The 17,578-nt window shown below is 48.3% G+C and overlaps 1 protein-coding gene across 2 annotated transcripts in view; it reads left to right on the forward strand.

Annotated features, from left to right (window-relative positions):
* The window catches only part of LOC126281555 (insulin-like growth factor II), a 91,845-nt gene that overhangs the window by 50,001 nt on the left and 24,266 nt on the right, over positions 1–17,578 (forward strand). For both annotated transcript variants that reach the window (XM_049980625.1, XM_049980624.1), the window contains exons 3-4: positions 7,850–8,030; positions 16,195–16,312. In XM_049980625.1, the coding sequence (XP_049836582.1) occupies positions 7,850–8,030; positions 16,195–16,312 (299 nt within the window). The remainder of the gene's footprint in view (positions 1–7,849; positions 8,031–16,194; positions 16,313–17,578) is intronic.

The following is a 17,578-nucleotide window of genomic DNA, read 5'->3' on the forward strand; positions in this document are numbered from 1 at the left end:
GCTTCTAACCCAGATTTTACTTGCCCAGACTGTAGCTCTACTCATCTCCAGACACCAACACGCCACCATCAGTTCCTTTCCACACAGACATCTCACATTCTTTCTACATAATATCCTTTCCAATATCGTCCGCGTCCAGATCCATACCAAGAGTTACCAGGGGTCCCCATGGTATCATCCTCACCGTAAAGAGATTGTACGTCACCATAATTTCGTCATACACATGATCATCGCCCGCCATATGTCCTGACAACCATGAGGATTTATTTTTCAGCAAGGTAATGCTCGCCTACACGTTGCAAGAGTTTCTACTAGTTTTGTTTATGCTGCTAACTTAAGGGCCAGGGGTGGACCAAGATGTTAGTGACTTGCTCAATTTGTGAGGTTCTGTCTCCTGAATAAATTATCAATTTATTCTGAAATTGCTCGAACAGTCTACGGGTGTAGTGCCGGTCCATAGTGCCCAATGGGCACAATATTTTGGCGATCAGACATGTCGCGCTGACGACCTGAGCTCCTAGGGCGGGCGGACGTCCTAAATTCCCTTCCCCAGCGAGGCGTTCTCTCCACTGTCCGCGGCACCCTGGGCCATGGGGTATACAGGAATAAAACGCACACCAACCTGTATTTGCATGCAAATAGCTGCCACCACCCTTCGCAGAGGAATGGAGCACTAAAAACACTGGTGCACAGGGCATGCACCATCTCGGACGCAGAGAGTCTGCCCCATGAGCTACCCCCTGCTGGTCCTGGGTAAGAATGGGCCCGAGGTATTCCTGCCAGTAGTAAGAGGCGACTAAAAGGAGTTTCAACCATTTCGGCCTTCAATGTGATGGTCCCCATTGGTGTTTGACCTCCATTTTTCACAATTCTACAGGTGTACGAGCCTTTTGGGGAAGGACGCCTTACGTGGTGTATCACCAGTCCTCAGTGCACCAAGACCTTGGCACTCACCATCGTAACGGCGTCGTAACTGCACCCACTTTTCATCAATTTGGGCCCCATTGGTGTTTGACCTCCATTTTTCACAATTCTACTAGTGTACGAGCCTTTTGGGGAAGGACGCCTTATGTGGTGTATCACCAGTCCTCAGTGCACCAAGACCTTGACACTCACCATCGTAACGGCGTCGTAACTGCACCCACTTTTCATCAATTTGGGCCTAAACACCCGATGGGTTGCACAAGTTAACGCCCATACTGCGTCCCCATCTGCACCTACGATCATGATGGACTTTCCATGGCACCCGAAATCCAGCACGGTAGCCAGCCCGTTGTCGTGGGGGCGTCATGTACCCTCTAGGTTGTAGCCCCCTGACAACACAGGGACTGTACTGCCGATACCTGAGCTGCACCCTCCCCACACAAGCCAAGGAGTAGATGCCCGTCTACCTGGGGAATCAGGACTCCCGGCAACGGTCATCCAGCCAGGTGGCCCTTGCTGAGTCTGGGTGGCGGCCGTGGGGAAAGCCCCTGGTCGGAGTAGGAGGTATCGTGGCGGACGTTTCGCAGATGAAACGTCAACATGCATCAGGTCGCTCTGTGGCCACGTCTTCTAAGAGGGAAGGTTCTGTCTCTGTCTCTGGTTCTGGTACTTCTGCCTTTCCCCTCTTGGCCACTCCTTGGGAGGAAGGACAGGCCTGCTGGCTTGTGGCGAAATACTTCCCCCACTATTTAGTCTGTTCTCGGACCGATGGGGGGACGTTCGCCACCTCCAAGCCCATGTTTTTTGAACAGCATATCGAGGATATATTCGGAGAAATCGAAGCTCTTAGTAAAATGCGTTCGGGGTCCATTCTCATAAAGACTACCTCCGCTACACAGTCGGCGGCGCTTCAGGCGTGCGACCGACTAGGGGACATCCCAGTGTCCATTGTCCCACATCTGGCGCTCAATAGGACGCAGGGGATTATTTTCCATTGGGACCTCCTGCTGCATCTGATGAGGAGCTCAGGGCCAACCTGGAGCGCCGGCGAATCCAGCGCGGCCCTAAAGATCGTCATGTCGACACCGGGGCCTTTATCCTCTCCTTCGAGGGGGATGTTCTCCCGGAGAAGGTAAAGGGGATGTCCTACTGGTGCGACGTGCGACCTTATGTCCCACATCCTATTCAATGCTTTCGATGTTTGCGCTTCGGGCACATGTCGCCCCTTTGTGGCGATTGTGGACGTCCTCTTTGTGAGGGACATACATGCACCCCACCACCTCCGTGCGTCATTGTCCTGGCCTCCACTCGCCTAGATCTTTCGACTGTCCCGCATATGAGAAGGAGAAGAAGATCCAAGAATTGAAAACCTTGGACCTTCTGTCTTATTCTGAGGCCAGGAAGAAATATGACCGCCTCCACCCTGTGATGTTGACAACATCATTTGCTTCGGTCGTGTCCACTCTTTCTGCAGTATCCTCACCCCTATCCTGTCCCCCTCCCTACACCTCCTCACCCCATCCGGGGTCTATGCCTCCACCTCCCAAATCCCTCCCTTCCAAATCCTCCTCCCTCACGGCCCCTGCCCCTGTGCCCCAGAGGCCGCCCTTCCACCTCCTCCTCCTCCTCCTCCTCCTCCTCCTCCGCTGTCTGAGAAGCGATCCTCTTCTCAGGTGTTCATCGGGGAAACGTTATGGACACCGGCTTCCAAGGCCCGTCGTTCAAAAAAGGACCCTAAGTGTGAGGACTTTCTTCGGGTCCAGCCCCCACAGCCCACCATCCCTGTGACTCATCGGATTTCCAAGAAGGCCTCAAAGAAGAAGTCTTTATCCCCCTCTCCGCCCCGACGCGTTTCGTCTGATGCTCCATCCGACAGTCGCTGCTCCCGGCCGTCCTCAGTTCGCCGGGACGCTCTCCTGCCAGGCGCTCAGCTGGCCTGTCGTCGGCGGACGGTGCTGCTCCTCCTTCGCAACCCAGGAATGTGGCCGCAGCTGGCGTCGACTCTATGGAACAGGAACCCCCTCCCAACGGTCGTAGCAATGTTCCCTTGAAACCTGGCCCTCTGCGGCCGTCAAGGTGACCAGCTCTTCACCCATTTCATTCCTCCTTTCTCTGATTCGCGATGACTCTGTTACATTGGAACATAAGAGGTATTCGATCTGATCGGGAGTAATTACAACTGCTCCTCCACCTGCACTGTCCGCTCGTCATTGGTCTCCAGGAAAAGAAGTTACGCCCAACTGACCGTATTGCTTTTACCCACTGTACCTCCGAGCTATCTTACCTAACCCCTGTGGACGGTATTCCAGCTCATGGTGGGGTCATGTTGCTCGTTTGGGACGATGTCTATTACCATCCCATTCCATTGACCACCCAAGCAATAGCTGTCCATACTGCTCTTTCTGCCTTTACTTTTTCTGTTTGTACTGTCTACACTCCATCGTCATCTGCAGTTAGTCAGGCTGACATGATGCACCTGATTGCTTAGCTTCCTCGCCGTTTTTATTGTTTGGCGACTTCAATGCCCATCATCCCCTTTGGGGTTCTCCTGAATCCTGCCACAGAGACTCCCTCTTGGTGGATGTTTTCTAGCATCTCAATCTTGTCTGCCTCAATACTGCCATCCTGACTCTACTCATACCTACTCCCACTTGGGACCTCTCGGTCTGTTCTACCACTCTTGCCCTACAGTTCAAGTCGTATGTCCTTTCTGACACCTATTCGAGCGACCATTTCCCCTGTGTCGTTCGTCTCCTGCACCACACCCCATCCCCACGTCCCTCAAGCTGGAACATACTGAAAGCTGACTGGGGACTTCACTCCTCCCTGGCGACCTTTCTGGACCAAGGTTTTCTCAGCTGTGACAGTCAGGTCGAATACCTCATGGCTGTTATCATCAATGCTGCCGAACGTTCCATTCCTCGTACTACCTCTTCTTCACGTCGCATTTCAGTTCCCTGGTGGAATGAGGGTTGCAGAGACGCTATCCGTGCTGGACGACGTGCTTTACGTACCTTTCGGCGCCATCCTACACTGGCGAATTGTATTAATTACAAACGACTCCGAGCGCAATGTCGTCAAGTCATCAAAGACAGCAATAAAAGCTTGTTGGGCCTCTTTCACATGGTCCTTCAACAGTTATATTCCCTCTTCTGTCGTCTGGGGTGGGGGAGGGGGGCAGCGCCGGCTGTCGGGCATTAAGGCCCACTCCTCGATACCTGGCCTGACTTCAGGTAACGAGGTACTTGTGGGCCCTGTGCATGTCTCCGCTTTTTCACGGAGGTTTCAAGCTCCGCCCATTACCACCCTGCCTTCCTTCCCAGAAAAGAGGCAGAAGAGGCTCGGCGACCATACTTCCACTCGCTGAATCTGGAAGATTATAATGCCCCCTTTACCATGCGGGAACTCGAACGTGCACTTGCACTTTCCCGGCCCTCTGCTCCGGGGCCAGATGCCATTCACGTTCAGATGCTGATACACTTTCTCCGGCAGGCAAATGCTTTGTTCTTCATATCTATCATCGCGTCTGGACTGAAGGTCAGGTTCCCATGCGTTGGCGTGAGGCCGTCGTTGTTCCCATACCCAAACCTGGGAAGGATAGACACCTACCTTCTAGTTACCACCCCATTTCTCTTACAAGCTGTGTCTGTAAGGTGATGGAGTGCATGGTTAACGCTCAGTTGGTTTGGATTCTTGAATCTCGACGGCTATTTACCAATGTTCAATGCGGCTTTCTTCGACGCCGCTCCGCTGTTGACCACCTTGTGACCCTGTCGACGTTTATAATGAACAACTTTTTGCGAAAGCGCCAAACGGTCGCCATGTTCTTCGATTTGGAGAAGGCTTACGATACCTGTTGGAGAGGAGTTATCCTCCGCACTATACACAGGTGGGGCCTATGTGGTCGCCTGCCCATTTTTATTGATTCATTTTTAACAGATGTTTAGGGTATGTGTGGGTTCCGTATTGTCCGACATCTTCCTCCAGGAGAACGGAGTGCCTCAGCGCTCTACCTTGTGCGTAGCCCTTTTTGCCATAGCGATCAATCCAATTGTGGATTGCATTCCACCTAACGTCTCCGGCTCTCTTTCCGTCGATGACTTCGCGATCTACTGCAGTGCCCAGAGAACATGCCTCCTGGAGCGCTGCCTTCAGCATTGTCTTGACAGCCTATACTCATGGAGTGTGCCTAATGACTTCCGGTTCTCTGAAGAGAAGAAGGTTTGCATCAACTTTTGGAGATATAAAGCGTTCCTTCCACCATCCTGACATCTCGGTCCCCTTGTTCTCCCATTCGTGGAGTCAACGAAGTTTTTAGGGTTCGCACTGGACAGGAAACTTTGTTGGTATCCGCATGTCTCTTATTTAGCTGCCTGTTGTACACGTTCATTTAATGTCCTCCGTGTTCTTAGTGGTTCATCTTGGTGAGCGGATCGCACTGTCCTGCTTCGCTTATATCGGTCCATAGTCCGATCAAAGCTGGATTATGGGAGCCTTGTCTACTCGTCTGCTCGGCCATCCCTCTTATGCTGTCTCAACTCCATCCAATATTGGGGGTTACATCTTGCGACTGGAGCATTCTATACTAGTCCCATCGAGAGTCTTTATGCTGAAGCTGCCGAATTACCATTGATCTACCGGCGTACTGCTTTGTTGGTATGCCTGCCAGCTGTTGTCAATGCCCGACCACCCTTCTTATCAATCCTTCTTCGACGATTCTCTCGACAGTCAGTATGGGTTGTGTGTGTCTGCCCTGCTGCCCCCTGGAGTCCGCTTTCGTCGCCTGCTTCGACAATTGGATTTTTCCCTCCCTACCACCTTCAGAGAGGGTGAGAGCGCGACACCACCTTGGCTCCAGGCTCCGATTCACATTCATTTTGACCTCAGCTCGCTCCCGAAGGAGGGTACTCCGGATGCAGTGTATTGCTCACGGTTTGTCGAACTTGGTGCGCGACTCGCCAGTAACACCTTTATTTACACTGATGGCTCCAAAACTGACGACGGTGTCGGCTGTGCCTTTGTCGTCGGGGACGTCACCTTTAAATACCAGCTCCTCGACCAGTGTTCCAGCTTTACGGCCGAGCTTTTTGCTCTCTATCAGGCCGTTAAGTATGTCTGCCGCCACCGCCATTCTCCGTATGTACTCTGCTCTGATTCATTCAGTGCTCTTCAGAGCCTTGGAGCTCCATATCCGGTCCATCCCTTGGTGCATCAGATCCAGCAATCCCTCTATTCTTTTGCTGATGATGGCTCTCCTGTTAGCTTTATGTGGGTTCCAGGCCATGTAGGAGTGCCTGGGAATGAGGCTGCTGATGCTGCAACCAAGGCTGCAGTCCTCCTGCTTCGGCCATCCTCCCTTTGTGTCCCATCGTCTGACATTAGTGGGGTTGTTTGTAAGAGGTCTGTGTCATTATGGTGGGATACTTGAACGTCACTTCAAGAAAATAAGCTCCGGGCCATAAAACCGTTCCCAACAGCTTGGACAACCTGTTCCGACCATCTCGGCGAGAGGAGGTCATTTTGGCCAGGTTGCGGATTGGGCATTGCCCGTTTAGCCACCGCTACCTGCCATCCGGTGACCCCACCCCACAGTGCCCTTGTGGTCATGCATTGACAGTGCGCCATGTTTTATTGTCGTGTCCCCGTTCTAATCAATCTCGTGTTGTCCTCTCTCTGCCATCTACTTTACAGGAAATTTTAGCTGATGACGCTCGAGCAGCTGCTCGTGTTCTTCCTTTTATTACTTTGACAGACTTGTCCAAAGACATCTAACTCTTTTAATTTTTTTATCTATGTCTTTGTATGAACTTTCTGGTGTCCCCCCCACCCCCCTTGAGTTTTACCTGATTATATGTGCACTTACATTTGTGACTGGGCGCTAATGACCTTAGTAGTTGAGCGCCCTAAAACCGCACAAAAAAATGGCCCCATAAGCTCGAACACCTCAACACTGTATTTCGAAAAACGTGTACTCGGAATGGCAGATCAGACGCGCTCTCCGCCCCACCTCTACAGTACAGCGTGTGGGGATGGACGAAGTCATGGAGGAAGAGGTAGCCACCGTCTATATACCGTATACTGGCGCACTATCGGGGAAAATAGGACGAATGTTGAGGAAACAACGAGTAGGAACTGTCTTTTGCTCGCCCAATAAAACACGAGCATTACTGGGAAGTGTCAAAGACGATCTCGGTTTGCGGAAGGACGGCATGTACCAGATTCCCTGTGAGTGTGGGAAGACTTACATTGGGCAGACAGTGCACACCATCGAAGATCGTTGCCGAGAACATCAGAGGCACACTCGACTTATGTACCCCAACAAGTCGGCAGTCGCAGAGCAGTTTGTCCGAAAATCACGAAATGGACTACCAACATACCAGGGTCTCGACACAGACTTCTGAATACTGGAACAGCCTCGTTAGAGAGGCTATCGAAATTCGTACCAGGGACGGACTCATCAACAGAGATTGCGGCTATAACACCAGCAAGGCATGGGAACCAGCACTGAGTCTAATTAAAAAGAGGCTCAGCAAAGAAAACGAACGAGCGACCAGGGCGAAAGAGGCAACTACTCCTACCCCGCCACAGACGCCGACGCCAGCCTCCCAGCGACTGCCGAGGCGCGGCCACCCTCAGGAGCTCAGTTCGTCAGCGCACCTGACGATGGCGACATGTCTGATGGCCGTTGGACACTATGGACCAGCAGTACACCCGTGGACTGCTCGAGCAAGAAATACGCCGGGAGAAGTTGAAGAATCATATTCTGAAATTGTAATTTTTTTTATGTACATCACATATGCTGATTTCCGTCCCATTTGGATAATTCTTTCTTGGCGCGTCTTTTTTTCTCTTAGAGTGTATTGGGGAACAAAGTCAAAATAAGTTTAGTACGAGCCGAGTGTGACAGTGCCGCTGTGGTGGACAGGTGTGGCACGGCGCGGCGGCGTGGCCGACGACTGCTGCCGGCTGGGCTGCTCGCTCAGCACGCTGCTGCGCTACTGCAAGTTCGACGACGTGGTGCAGCCGCCGCAGGCACACGACGACGGCGACGACGCCTGCGTCGACGACGACGACGACGAGTTGTTCAGCCTGCAGCTCCTGCACGGGTGCGTAGCCACTGCCTCGCGGCCCAGTCGCCAGCGTCCAGCGCGTGTCACCTGTCAGCGTCGTACCTAGACGTATCAGGCGCCTCATTTCACTCCTACGGCACACGCCCCACACAATTACAGAGCCTTCACCAGTTTGAACAGTCCCCTGCGGACATACCTGTACACGTCCATCCGCTCCATACAATTTGAAACGATACTCGTCCGACGAGGCAAAATGTTTCCAGGCATCAACAATCAAATGTCGGCGTTGACGAGCCCATGCGAAGCTTACAGAGCCTTCACCAGCTTGAACAGTCTCCTGCTGACATGCAGGGTCCATGGGCCCATGAGGTTGTCTCCACACCCGTACACGTCCATCCGCTCCATACAATTTGAAACGAGACTCGTCCGAACAGGCAATATGTTTCCAGGCACCAACAGTCCAATGTCGGTGCTGCCGAGCCCAGGCGAGGCGTAATGCTGTGTATCGTGCAGTCATCAAGGGTACTCGAGTGGACCTCTGTCTCCGAAAGCCCATATCCATGATGTTTCATTGAATGGTTCGCACGCTGACACTTGTTGATGGCCCAGAATTGACATCTGCAGCAGTTTACTGAAGGGTTGCACTTCTGTCACGTTAAACGATTCTATTCAGTCGTCGTTGGTACGGTTCTTGCAGGATCTTACCCCGCCCGCAGCGATGTCGGAGATTTGATGTTTTGTCCCATTCCTAATATTCACGGTACGCTCGTGAAATAGTCGTACGGATAAATCCCCGCTTCATCGCTACCTCGCCGACTAGAACACCACGTTCAGACTCACTTAAATCTTGATAACCTGCCATTGTAGCAGCAGTAACCGATCTAACAATTGCCTTCAGACACTTATTGCCTTACATAGGCGTTGCCGACCGCATCGCCGTGTTCTGTCCGTTTACATATCTTTTTATTTGAATACGCTTGCGTGTACCAGTTTCTTTGGTGCTTCAGTGTAGTAGGATAAATAAAAAAAAAGAAATACGTTGTGTTTTACAGAAGACAGGGTTTTAATAGACCAAATTTAGTACGCAAACTCCGAGTAGTCAAAATGAGCTTTCAACCCCTGCAAGATGGTAATACACACTAATTAAAGAAGTTAAAATATATGATTATGTTTTTAATAAGATTGTGGTTATATATGTTTACTATCTTTATTATGAGGATTACATGATGGGGAGATTCTGATAACAGTGATTAGGGACTGGAATGTGGGATGTATTGGAAAGGCAGTTGTGTGGAAGAAATGTTCAAATGTGTGTGACTTCCTAAGGGACGAAACTGCTAAGGTCAGCGGTCCCTAGACTCACACACTACTTAAACTAACTTATGCTAAGAACAACACACACACACACACACACACACACACACACACACACACACACACACACACACACATGCCTGAGGCAAGACTCGAACCTCCGGCGGGAGGGGCCGCGCAATCTCTGACATGGCGCCTTAGACAACGCGGCCACACCGCTCATCTGGATGGAAGAGGTTGTGCGATGGCTTGTGTATAGGAGCTGATAGTTGGGATGTAGGTATTATGGAATGAGTAGGATGACAGCTGGAAAACGGAATGATGGGTTGTACCTTTCATTTTGGACGGTATAGGTTGGGTATGATATGGTTGGAAGGAAGGAAAATTTTTAGAGATAGTAGAGGAAGGGGACTGAAATTACCCAGGGAAAGGAGATGCAGATTGAGGGAAGGTGTGACGTGTTGATAAAGATACAGGAGCAGGCCAGTGATCTTGACGACGTGGGAGATCTTATGGTCTCGGGACTCAAATTTGCGCGAGAAGTTGGTGATGTGGGGTGTTCTAGGTGTGGGAACTTTGAGTTGATGAAGATACAGCTAGAGAAATGTAGTCGGGCACAGAAAGCGAGGAGGAGTGCATGTCGTTCAAGGATTTTGAAGGAGCGATGAAACCTGAGAGGAACGAAAGTCCATATTATATTGGAACAGCTGAGGGCGATACAGATAAAGGTTTTATACGTATGGAAGATGGCCGTTAGATTTAATCTCCATGTTCGGTGAGTTAGCAGTTCCAGTCCGTTGTGGACTTTCTTTTGATGTTAGTAGGTGAGGGTTCCACTTAAGTTTTTCATAGTGTTAGTTCAAGACATTAAATTCTCTTGACAAAAGTGTGTATGTGTGTGAATTCCTAATGGACCAAACTGCTGAGGTCATCAGCCCCTAGACTTACACGCTACTTAAACTAACTTATGCTAAGAACAACACACCCAAGCCCCAGGAAGGACCCGAACGTCCGGCGAGAGAGGCCGCGCAATCCGTGACATGGCGCCTCAAACCGCGCGGCCACTCCGTGCGGATCTTGACAATTTTCATCGATGAAAACAAAAAGGTGCAATAATTTCTCGTGTTTAAGATGATTTGTGGGATTGTGACCCTTATATTTCCCATATATAGTTAGAGTTGCTTGTTGACTGAATAAACATGTCTGATTTTGAAGTTCGGTGGCTACATTGACGTCAAGGGGACCTCCGTACACCCACCGAACTGCGCAGTTACAGTTACTATTACTTCAGATAATACACTGTATTACAGGCAGGAGCAGAACAGAGAAGTAATAAGGTTCTTATCAGCGTGGGCGCTGCTTAGTCAATAAAACTGTTAATTTCAAACTTGCTTAAATGCTGTTAGTGCACGACAAATTGAAGAATTCACTGTACTAAGTTCTGGTAATCACGCTGCATTTTGGACTAAATTCTGAAATACACAATGCGGAAAACTTTTCTAAGTCTCTCAACTCGTGCAGAAATTTTACAAATCCGTAGAGCTACTGCACGAAAAATCCCAAACGGCTTTAGCAGCTACTGACGCGCTATACATCACCACGTGTCTTGCCTCTACAGGCTCATGCCATCAGCTGACCATGGCCAGCAAGACCGCTGCCTTTAAATGCCGTTCAAGGTGCCGCTGTAAATATCAGAAAACGCATTTTTAGCACAGATTAATTGTTAAGACTAAACATCTAAACGTATCTCGTAACTTGCGCTTTCGCGCTGGTACATCTGACCTGAAGTGATACGTTAACTTCATTGTTTCTTATAGACAAATCGAAAAATGTCTCTTGTCCGTCATCGCGGACTTTTCAAAGAGTAGAAACTATATTAAACTTAATGCTATCATAAGTGTTAAACATCAGACAGGACTACAATTTCACCACTATTTAGGTAATGGTATACGTTTCGCTGGGTATTTTATTTCATTTATTCTTATATCATAATGACGCATAAGCTATTACGAATAAAATAGTGGCCAAGATAGACAGGAAGCCCACGCTTGCCACAGTAGTACAAGTTTATACGCCCACTAGCTCGACAGATAATGAAGAAGTTGAAGAAACGTATGTTGCGATGAAAAAATTATTCAGGTAGTTAAGGGAGACGAAAATTTAATAGTCATGGGGAACTGGAATTCGACTGTAGGAAAAGGAAGAGAAGGAAAATTAGTAGGTGAATATGCAATAGGGGTAAGGAATGAAAGAGGAAGCCGCCTGGTATAATTTTCCACTCAGCATAACCTAATCACAGCTAACCCTTTCTTTAAGAATTGTATACATGGAAGGCGCCTGGAGACACCAGGTTTCAGACAGATTATATAATGGTAAGACAGACATTTAGGTTCAAAATGGTTCAAATGGCTCTGAGCACTAAGGGAATTACCTTCTGAGGTCATCAGTCCCCTAGAACGTAGAACTACTTAAACCTAACTAACCTAAGGACATCACATACATCCATGCCCGAGGCAGGATTCGAACCTGCGACCTGAGCGGTCGCACGGTTCCGGACTGTAGCGCCTAGAACCCCTCTGCGACCCTGGCTGGCAGAGATTTAGGAACCAGGCTATAAATTGTAAGACATTTCCAGGGGCAGATGTGGACTCTGACCACTATTTGTTGGTTATGAACTGTAGATTAAAACTGAAGAATTTAGAATTTAAGGATATGGGACCTGGGTAAACCGAAAGAACCAGAGGTTGTAGAGAGTTTCAGAGAGAGCATCAAGGAACGGTTGACAAAAACAAGGGAAAGAAATACAGTAGAAGAAGAATAGTTAGCTTTGAGAGATGAAATAGTGAAAGCAGCAGAGGGTCATGTAGGTAAAACGACAAGGGCTAGTATAAATCCTTCGGTAACAGAAGAGGTGCTGAATTTAATTGATGAAAGGAGAAAATATAAAAATGCAGTAAATGAAGCAGGTGAAGAGGAATACATACGTCTCAAAAATGAGATCGACAGAAAGTGCAAAATAGCTAAGTAGGGATGGTTAGAGGACAAATGTAAGGCTGTACAAGCGCTAAGATACGTGCTGCCTGCAGAAAAATTGAAGAGACCCTTGAAGAAAATAGAAACACCTGTATGAATATCACGAGCTCAGATGGGAAACGAGTCCTAAGTAAAGAAGGAAAAACTGAAAGGTGGAAGGAGTACATAGAAGGTCTATACATGGGCGACTTACTTGAGACCAATATTACGGAAATGAATGAGGACGTAGATGAAGATGAAAAAAAGTTCCGGGAGTAGACAACATTCGATTAGAACTATTGATAGCCTTGGGAGAGCCAGCCACAACAAAACTCTTCCATCTGATAAGCAAGATGCATGAGACAGGTAAAATACCTTCAGACTGCAAGGAGAATATAATAATTCCAATACCAAAAAAGCACGTGTTGACAGATGCGAAAATTACCGAGCTTTCAGTTTAATAAGCCCCGTTTGCAAAATACTAACACGAATTCTTTACAAACGAATGGAAATACTGACAGAAGCTGATCTCGGGGAAGATCAGTTTGGATTCCGCGAAAAGTTGGAACACGCGAGGCAACACTGAACCTACAACTTATCTTAGAAGATAGGTTAAGGAAAGGCAAACCTACGTTTCTAATATTTATAGACTTTTAGAAAGCTTTTGTCAATGTTGACTGGAATAAACTCTTTCAAATTCTGAAGGTGGCAGGGTTAAAAACAGGGAGCGAAAGGCTATTTACAATTTGTACAGAAACCAGATGACAGTTATCAGAGTCGAGGAGGATGAAAGGGAAGCAGTGGTTGAGAAGGGAGTAAGACAAGGTTGTAGCCTATCCCCAATGTTATTCAATTTGTATATTGAGCAAACAGTAAAGGAAACAAAATAAAAATTCAGAGTAGGAATTAAATAAAAACTTTGAGGTTTGCCGATGACATTGTAATTCTGTCAGAGACAGCAAAGGACCTGGAAGAGCAGATGAACGGAGTGGACAGTGTCTTGAAAGGAGGATGTAAGATGAACACCAACAAAACGAAACGAGTATAATTTAATGTAGTCGAATTAAATCAGGTGATTCTGAGGGAATTAGATTCGGATATGCTATTTGGGAAGCAAACTAACTGACGATGGTCTAAGTAGAGAGGATATAAAATGTAGACTGGCTATGGCAAGGAAGGTGTTTCTCAAGAAGAGAAATTTGTTAACATCGAGTGTAGATTTAAGTGTCAGGAAGTCTTTTGTGAAGGTAACGGTATGGAGTGTTGCCATGTGTGAAGTGAAACATGGACGATAAACACTGTAGACAAGAAGAGAATAGAAGCTTTCGAAATGTGGTGCTACAGAAGAATGCTGAAGATTAGATGGGTAGAGCATGTAACTACTGACAAGGTACTGAATGGAACTGGGGAGAAGAGGAATTTGTGGCAAAACTTGACTAGAAGAAGGGATCGGTTGGTGGGACACACTCTGTGGCATCGAGGGATCAGCAATTTAATATTGGAGGGCAGCGTGGAGGGTAAAAATCGTAGAGGGAGATCAAGAGATGAATACACTAAGTAGTATCAGAAGGATGTAGGTTGCAGTAGTTATTCGGAGATGAGGAGGCTTGCACATGATAGAGTAGCATGGAATGTTGCATCTAACCAGTCTTTTAACTGAAGACCATAACAACAACAATGATGAATTGGTCAAAATTAACTTTATTCTGCATTATATAACAAAGAATAATACATTTATTATTTGTATTTTTTGCTACCGGTCATATTCATGTATTTTATATTTAATTTAACATTCTGCAACGCGTTTTGAGAACGTTTTGTTCATTAAAAGAAAGTGTGACTGGTATTAGAAAAAAACCAAATAATTGTTCCACACAGTTACGGTTGACAAACTTAGACAGCTTGGCCACAATTAAGAATTATACACCTACAGATATTCGGAATTATTGTCTCATACTAACGCTGTTTTTATTGTCTTGAGTTTTTAAATGAGTTCTTCTAATCGCCAGAATCATGATCCGACTCATTACTCAGACTCTACAGTTTTAATAAAAGAAAGTGCTTCTGAATTTCGATGATCCTGTTCAAACATTATCAATGGACAATTTGCTACGATCGCTTAAGGCGTTTTGAAGGTATTAATTTTATAGATAAAGGTATATTTACATCTTACACCATCTCTAACTAAGGTGCCCATTATGTAGCCTTATTATTACTGATTTTGGGTATGTGGCGGTCGTGAAACAATTTGCAGCGTTTAAGCTTCCTCCATCTCAGCACCCTCCTGACAGCCGCGGTTTACTTCGTGGTTGGTACATCCCGCCAGTAGTAGAGGATGAGGTGTGTCCGGATTTTTTTAATTTGTTGTTTTTTTTTTTCACACCTGATACAGGTAGGCCAGCAGCAGCATACTACGCCGCTCTTCGGCCACAGATGTGATTAAAGATACAAAAGAAGACAATCGCAGAACAGACATGGTGGATATACAAACGTAGACATACAAAATTAAAACACATGAAGCCGTTCACGGGCGTTCAGAAACGTGGACGCGCACAGAGATGACACACGCGAACGTTGGAGCACACACGATGAAACATTGGGACACGAACACGACAGCACATACAAACACTAGGCGATAATCTCCGGCGCGCGAAAGTTCACTATACGTGTATGAGTCCGGGGACCTGCCAAAAAGGGGAAAGGTGTGCGAGCAGGGAGAGGGGAGGGTGTAGAAGCCAATGGCAGAGGAGATAGGAGGGGGATAAAAGAAGGTAGGGGGGTTAGGGGAGGCCTGGGTGAGAGGAGGGAGGGAGGAAGGGAGAAGGGAGAGAAGGGAGAGATGGTGCCTTTGGGAAAAAACACAGGGGGTGGATGGGGAGGATCAAAGTTGGCAGGAGGGATAGAAGGAGGGGAGGAGGGCATCATCAGGGAGGGGGAGTTGGTGGAAGCCACCTCGGGCGACGGTATGGAGAGTGGAGAGATGGAGAGCAGGTGGGATGTGGGAATGGAGGCACGGCAGCAGACGGGGGTGGGAGAGGATGGGAGAGACGAGCAGGTGAGGGGGATCAAGTTTGCGGGAGGTGTAGAGCAGGGATCCCCAAACTGTTTTGGACAAGTGACCCCTTTTCCAAAATGAACTGTTACCTCAGACCCCCATGGCCAAATTACCTACTTTTAAGATCAACCCCCTTATTCATAATGGTCCACTAACTTAAAACAGCTGATACAGAGTGTTATTTTTCATTCTGACTTAGGTCAATAGAAGAAGACAGAGTGAGAATTAGCAATGCTTTAAGTTAGCAGACTATTATGAATAAGTGGGCCTATCTTTAGTCGTCAACCCCCAAAATCAGTTTTCGTTAATGTCGACCTCTAGGAAACCGATATCGACCCCTTGGGGTCGATATCGTTCATTTTGGGAATCCCTGGTGTAGAGGATCAGTACCCGTTCGAGGAAAGGTACTAGGTGCGGGAATGGGATGAGGTCATATAGGATCCGCGTGGGGGATGGGAGGTGGATGCGATAGGCGAGGTGGAGCACATGGCGTTCTAGGATTTGAAGGGATTTGTAAAATGTGTCGAGACTAGCGCTACACGTCAAACCTGCGTGTGTCAAAGCAAACGGCTTGAGAACGAAATTGCTTCTGTCGAAGACGTTGGTGGTGATAGTCGAAACCTTGAGCATTTACTAGATTTGACGCGCAAGAAATCTGAGATCGTTTTATACATCACAAATGATTGCTTCAACAAAGCGTCAGCTATTTTAATTCGCCATTTCGTCAGACTCAGCTAGTCTTCCGCCATGGGTGGGTTGCATTACCAGATGTCCCCTGTTGTGGACACGCCTGTTCCTAAGTGTGTGATGTGTGCGCAGGACGGAGGCGTGGTGCGGTACGTGGCAGCCGGCGAAGCCTGCGCCACCTAGTGGTGAAGTGGAGTGCACGTGTTCCAGAGGCGGCGGCGGCGAGCAGCTGGAGAACGTGGTGCGCAAGGTCAGGGCGCGGCTGCGCTGGCGGCGCCGGAGGCGGCTGAGGCGGCGGGGGCGGCGGGGGCGGCGGGGGCGGGCGCTTGGCGGTGGCAGACGGCCGTGCCGTGCCGCCGGGGGCAAGGTCCTGCACAGCCTAACAGCATGCACTGCACCACCACATGCTGCTGCTGTCGCGCGACAGACAATTGCTCACAGCTTCTCATCCATTTCACTAATGCCAGCTTGTTATTGCATATTCAGGTACACCTATATTCCATTACTCACTGTTGGTTGGTCGGTTGATTCGGGGAACAAACAGCGAGGTCATCGGTCCCACCCAATTAGGGAAGACAGTCGACCGTGCCTAGCCGAAGGAATAATCCCGGAATCTGCCTGAAGGGATTTAGGGAAATCACGAAAAACCTAAATCAGGATGGTTGGACGCGGTTTTGGAGCGTTCAAAAATGGTTCAAATGGCTCTGAGCACTATGCTACTTAACTTCTATAGTCATCAGTCGCCTAGAACTTAGAACTAATTAATCCTAACTAACCTAAGGACATCACACACATCCATGCCAGAGGCAGGATTCGAACCTGCGACCGGAGCGGTCGCTCGGCTCCAGACTATAGCGCCTAGAACCGCACGGCCACTCCGGCCGGCAGGTTTGAAGTGTCGTCCTCCCGAATGCGCGTCCAGTGTGCTAACCACTTTGCTCGGTCACTACCCACTGTAATTTGCGTAGCAGAGGGTGTATTGTACACCGTTATCAGGCTGGGCCTGGTGGTCAAGTGGTAAAGAGTATGCCTTGAAACCAAGAGGTCATGGGATCAAATTTCAGTCGGAGTTGTGAATATTTCAGTCTGCTTTAACCTCTCAGTGATGAAAAGACTCGCCGAGAATGGTGCGATGTTAAGAATACACTTTAAAATTTAGAGCCCATTTCAAATGGTTCAAATGGCTCTGAGCACTATGGGACTTAACATCTATGGTCATCAGTCCCCTAGAACTTAGAACTACTTAAACCTAACTAACCTAAGGACATCACACAACACCCAGCCATCGCGAGGCAGAGAAAATCCCTGACCCCGCCGAGAGCCCATTTCACCAGCTGGAAAATTGAGGTGGGTTATGTCCGCGCAATACTCCAAAGTGGTTTCCAATGGAAAATCTTTCAACATCCCATTGAGCCACAAGGGAAGGCCAGTATTATTTTGCCACTTTCCTTTTCCATTCGCACATAGTACGTGGGAAGGGAGACAGTTGGTACCTCTCTGTACGTACCAGAGTTTC

The sequence above is a fragment of the Schistocerca gregaria genome, chromosome 7, assembly GCF_023897955.1.
Source record: "Schistocerca gregaria isolate iqSchGreg1 chromosome 7, iqSchGreg1.2, whole genome shotgun sequence".
Taxonomy (NCBI): domain Eukaryota; kingdom Metazoa; phylum Arthropoda; class Insecta; order Orthoptera; family Acrididae; genus Schistocerca; species Schistocerca gregaria.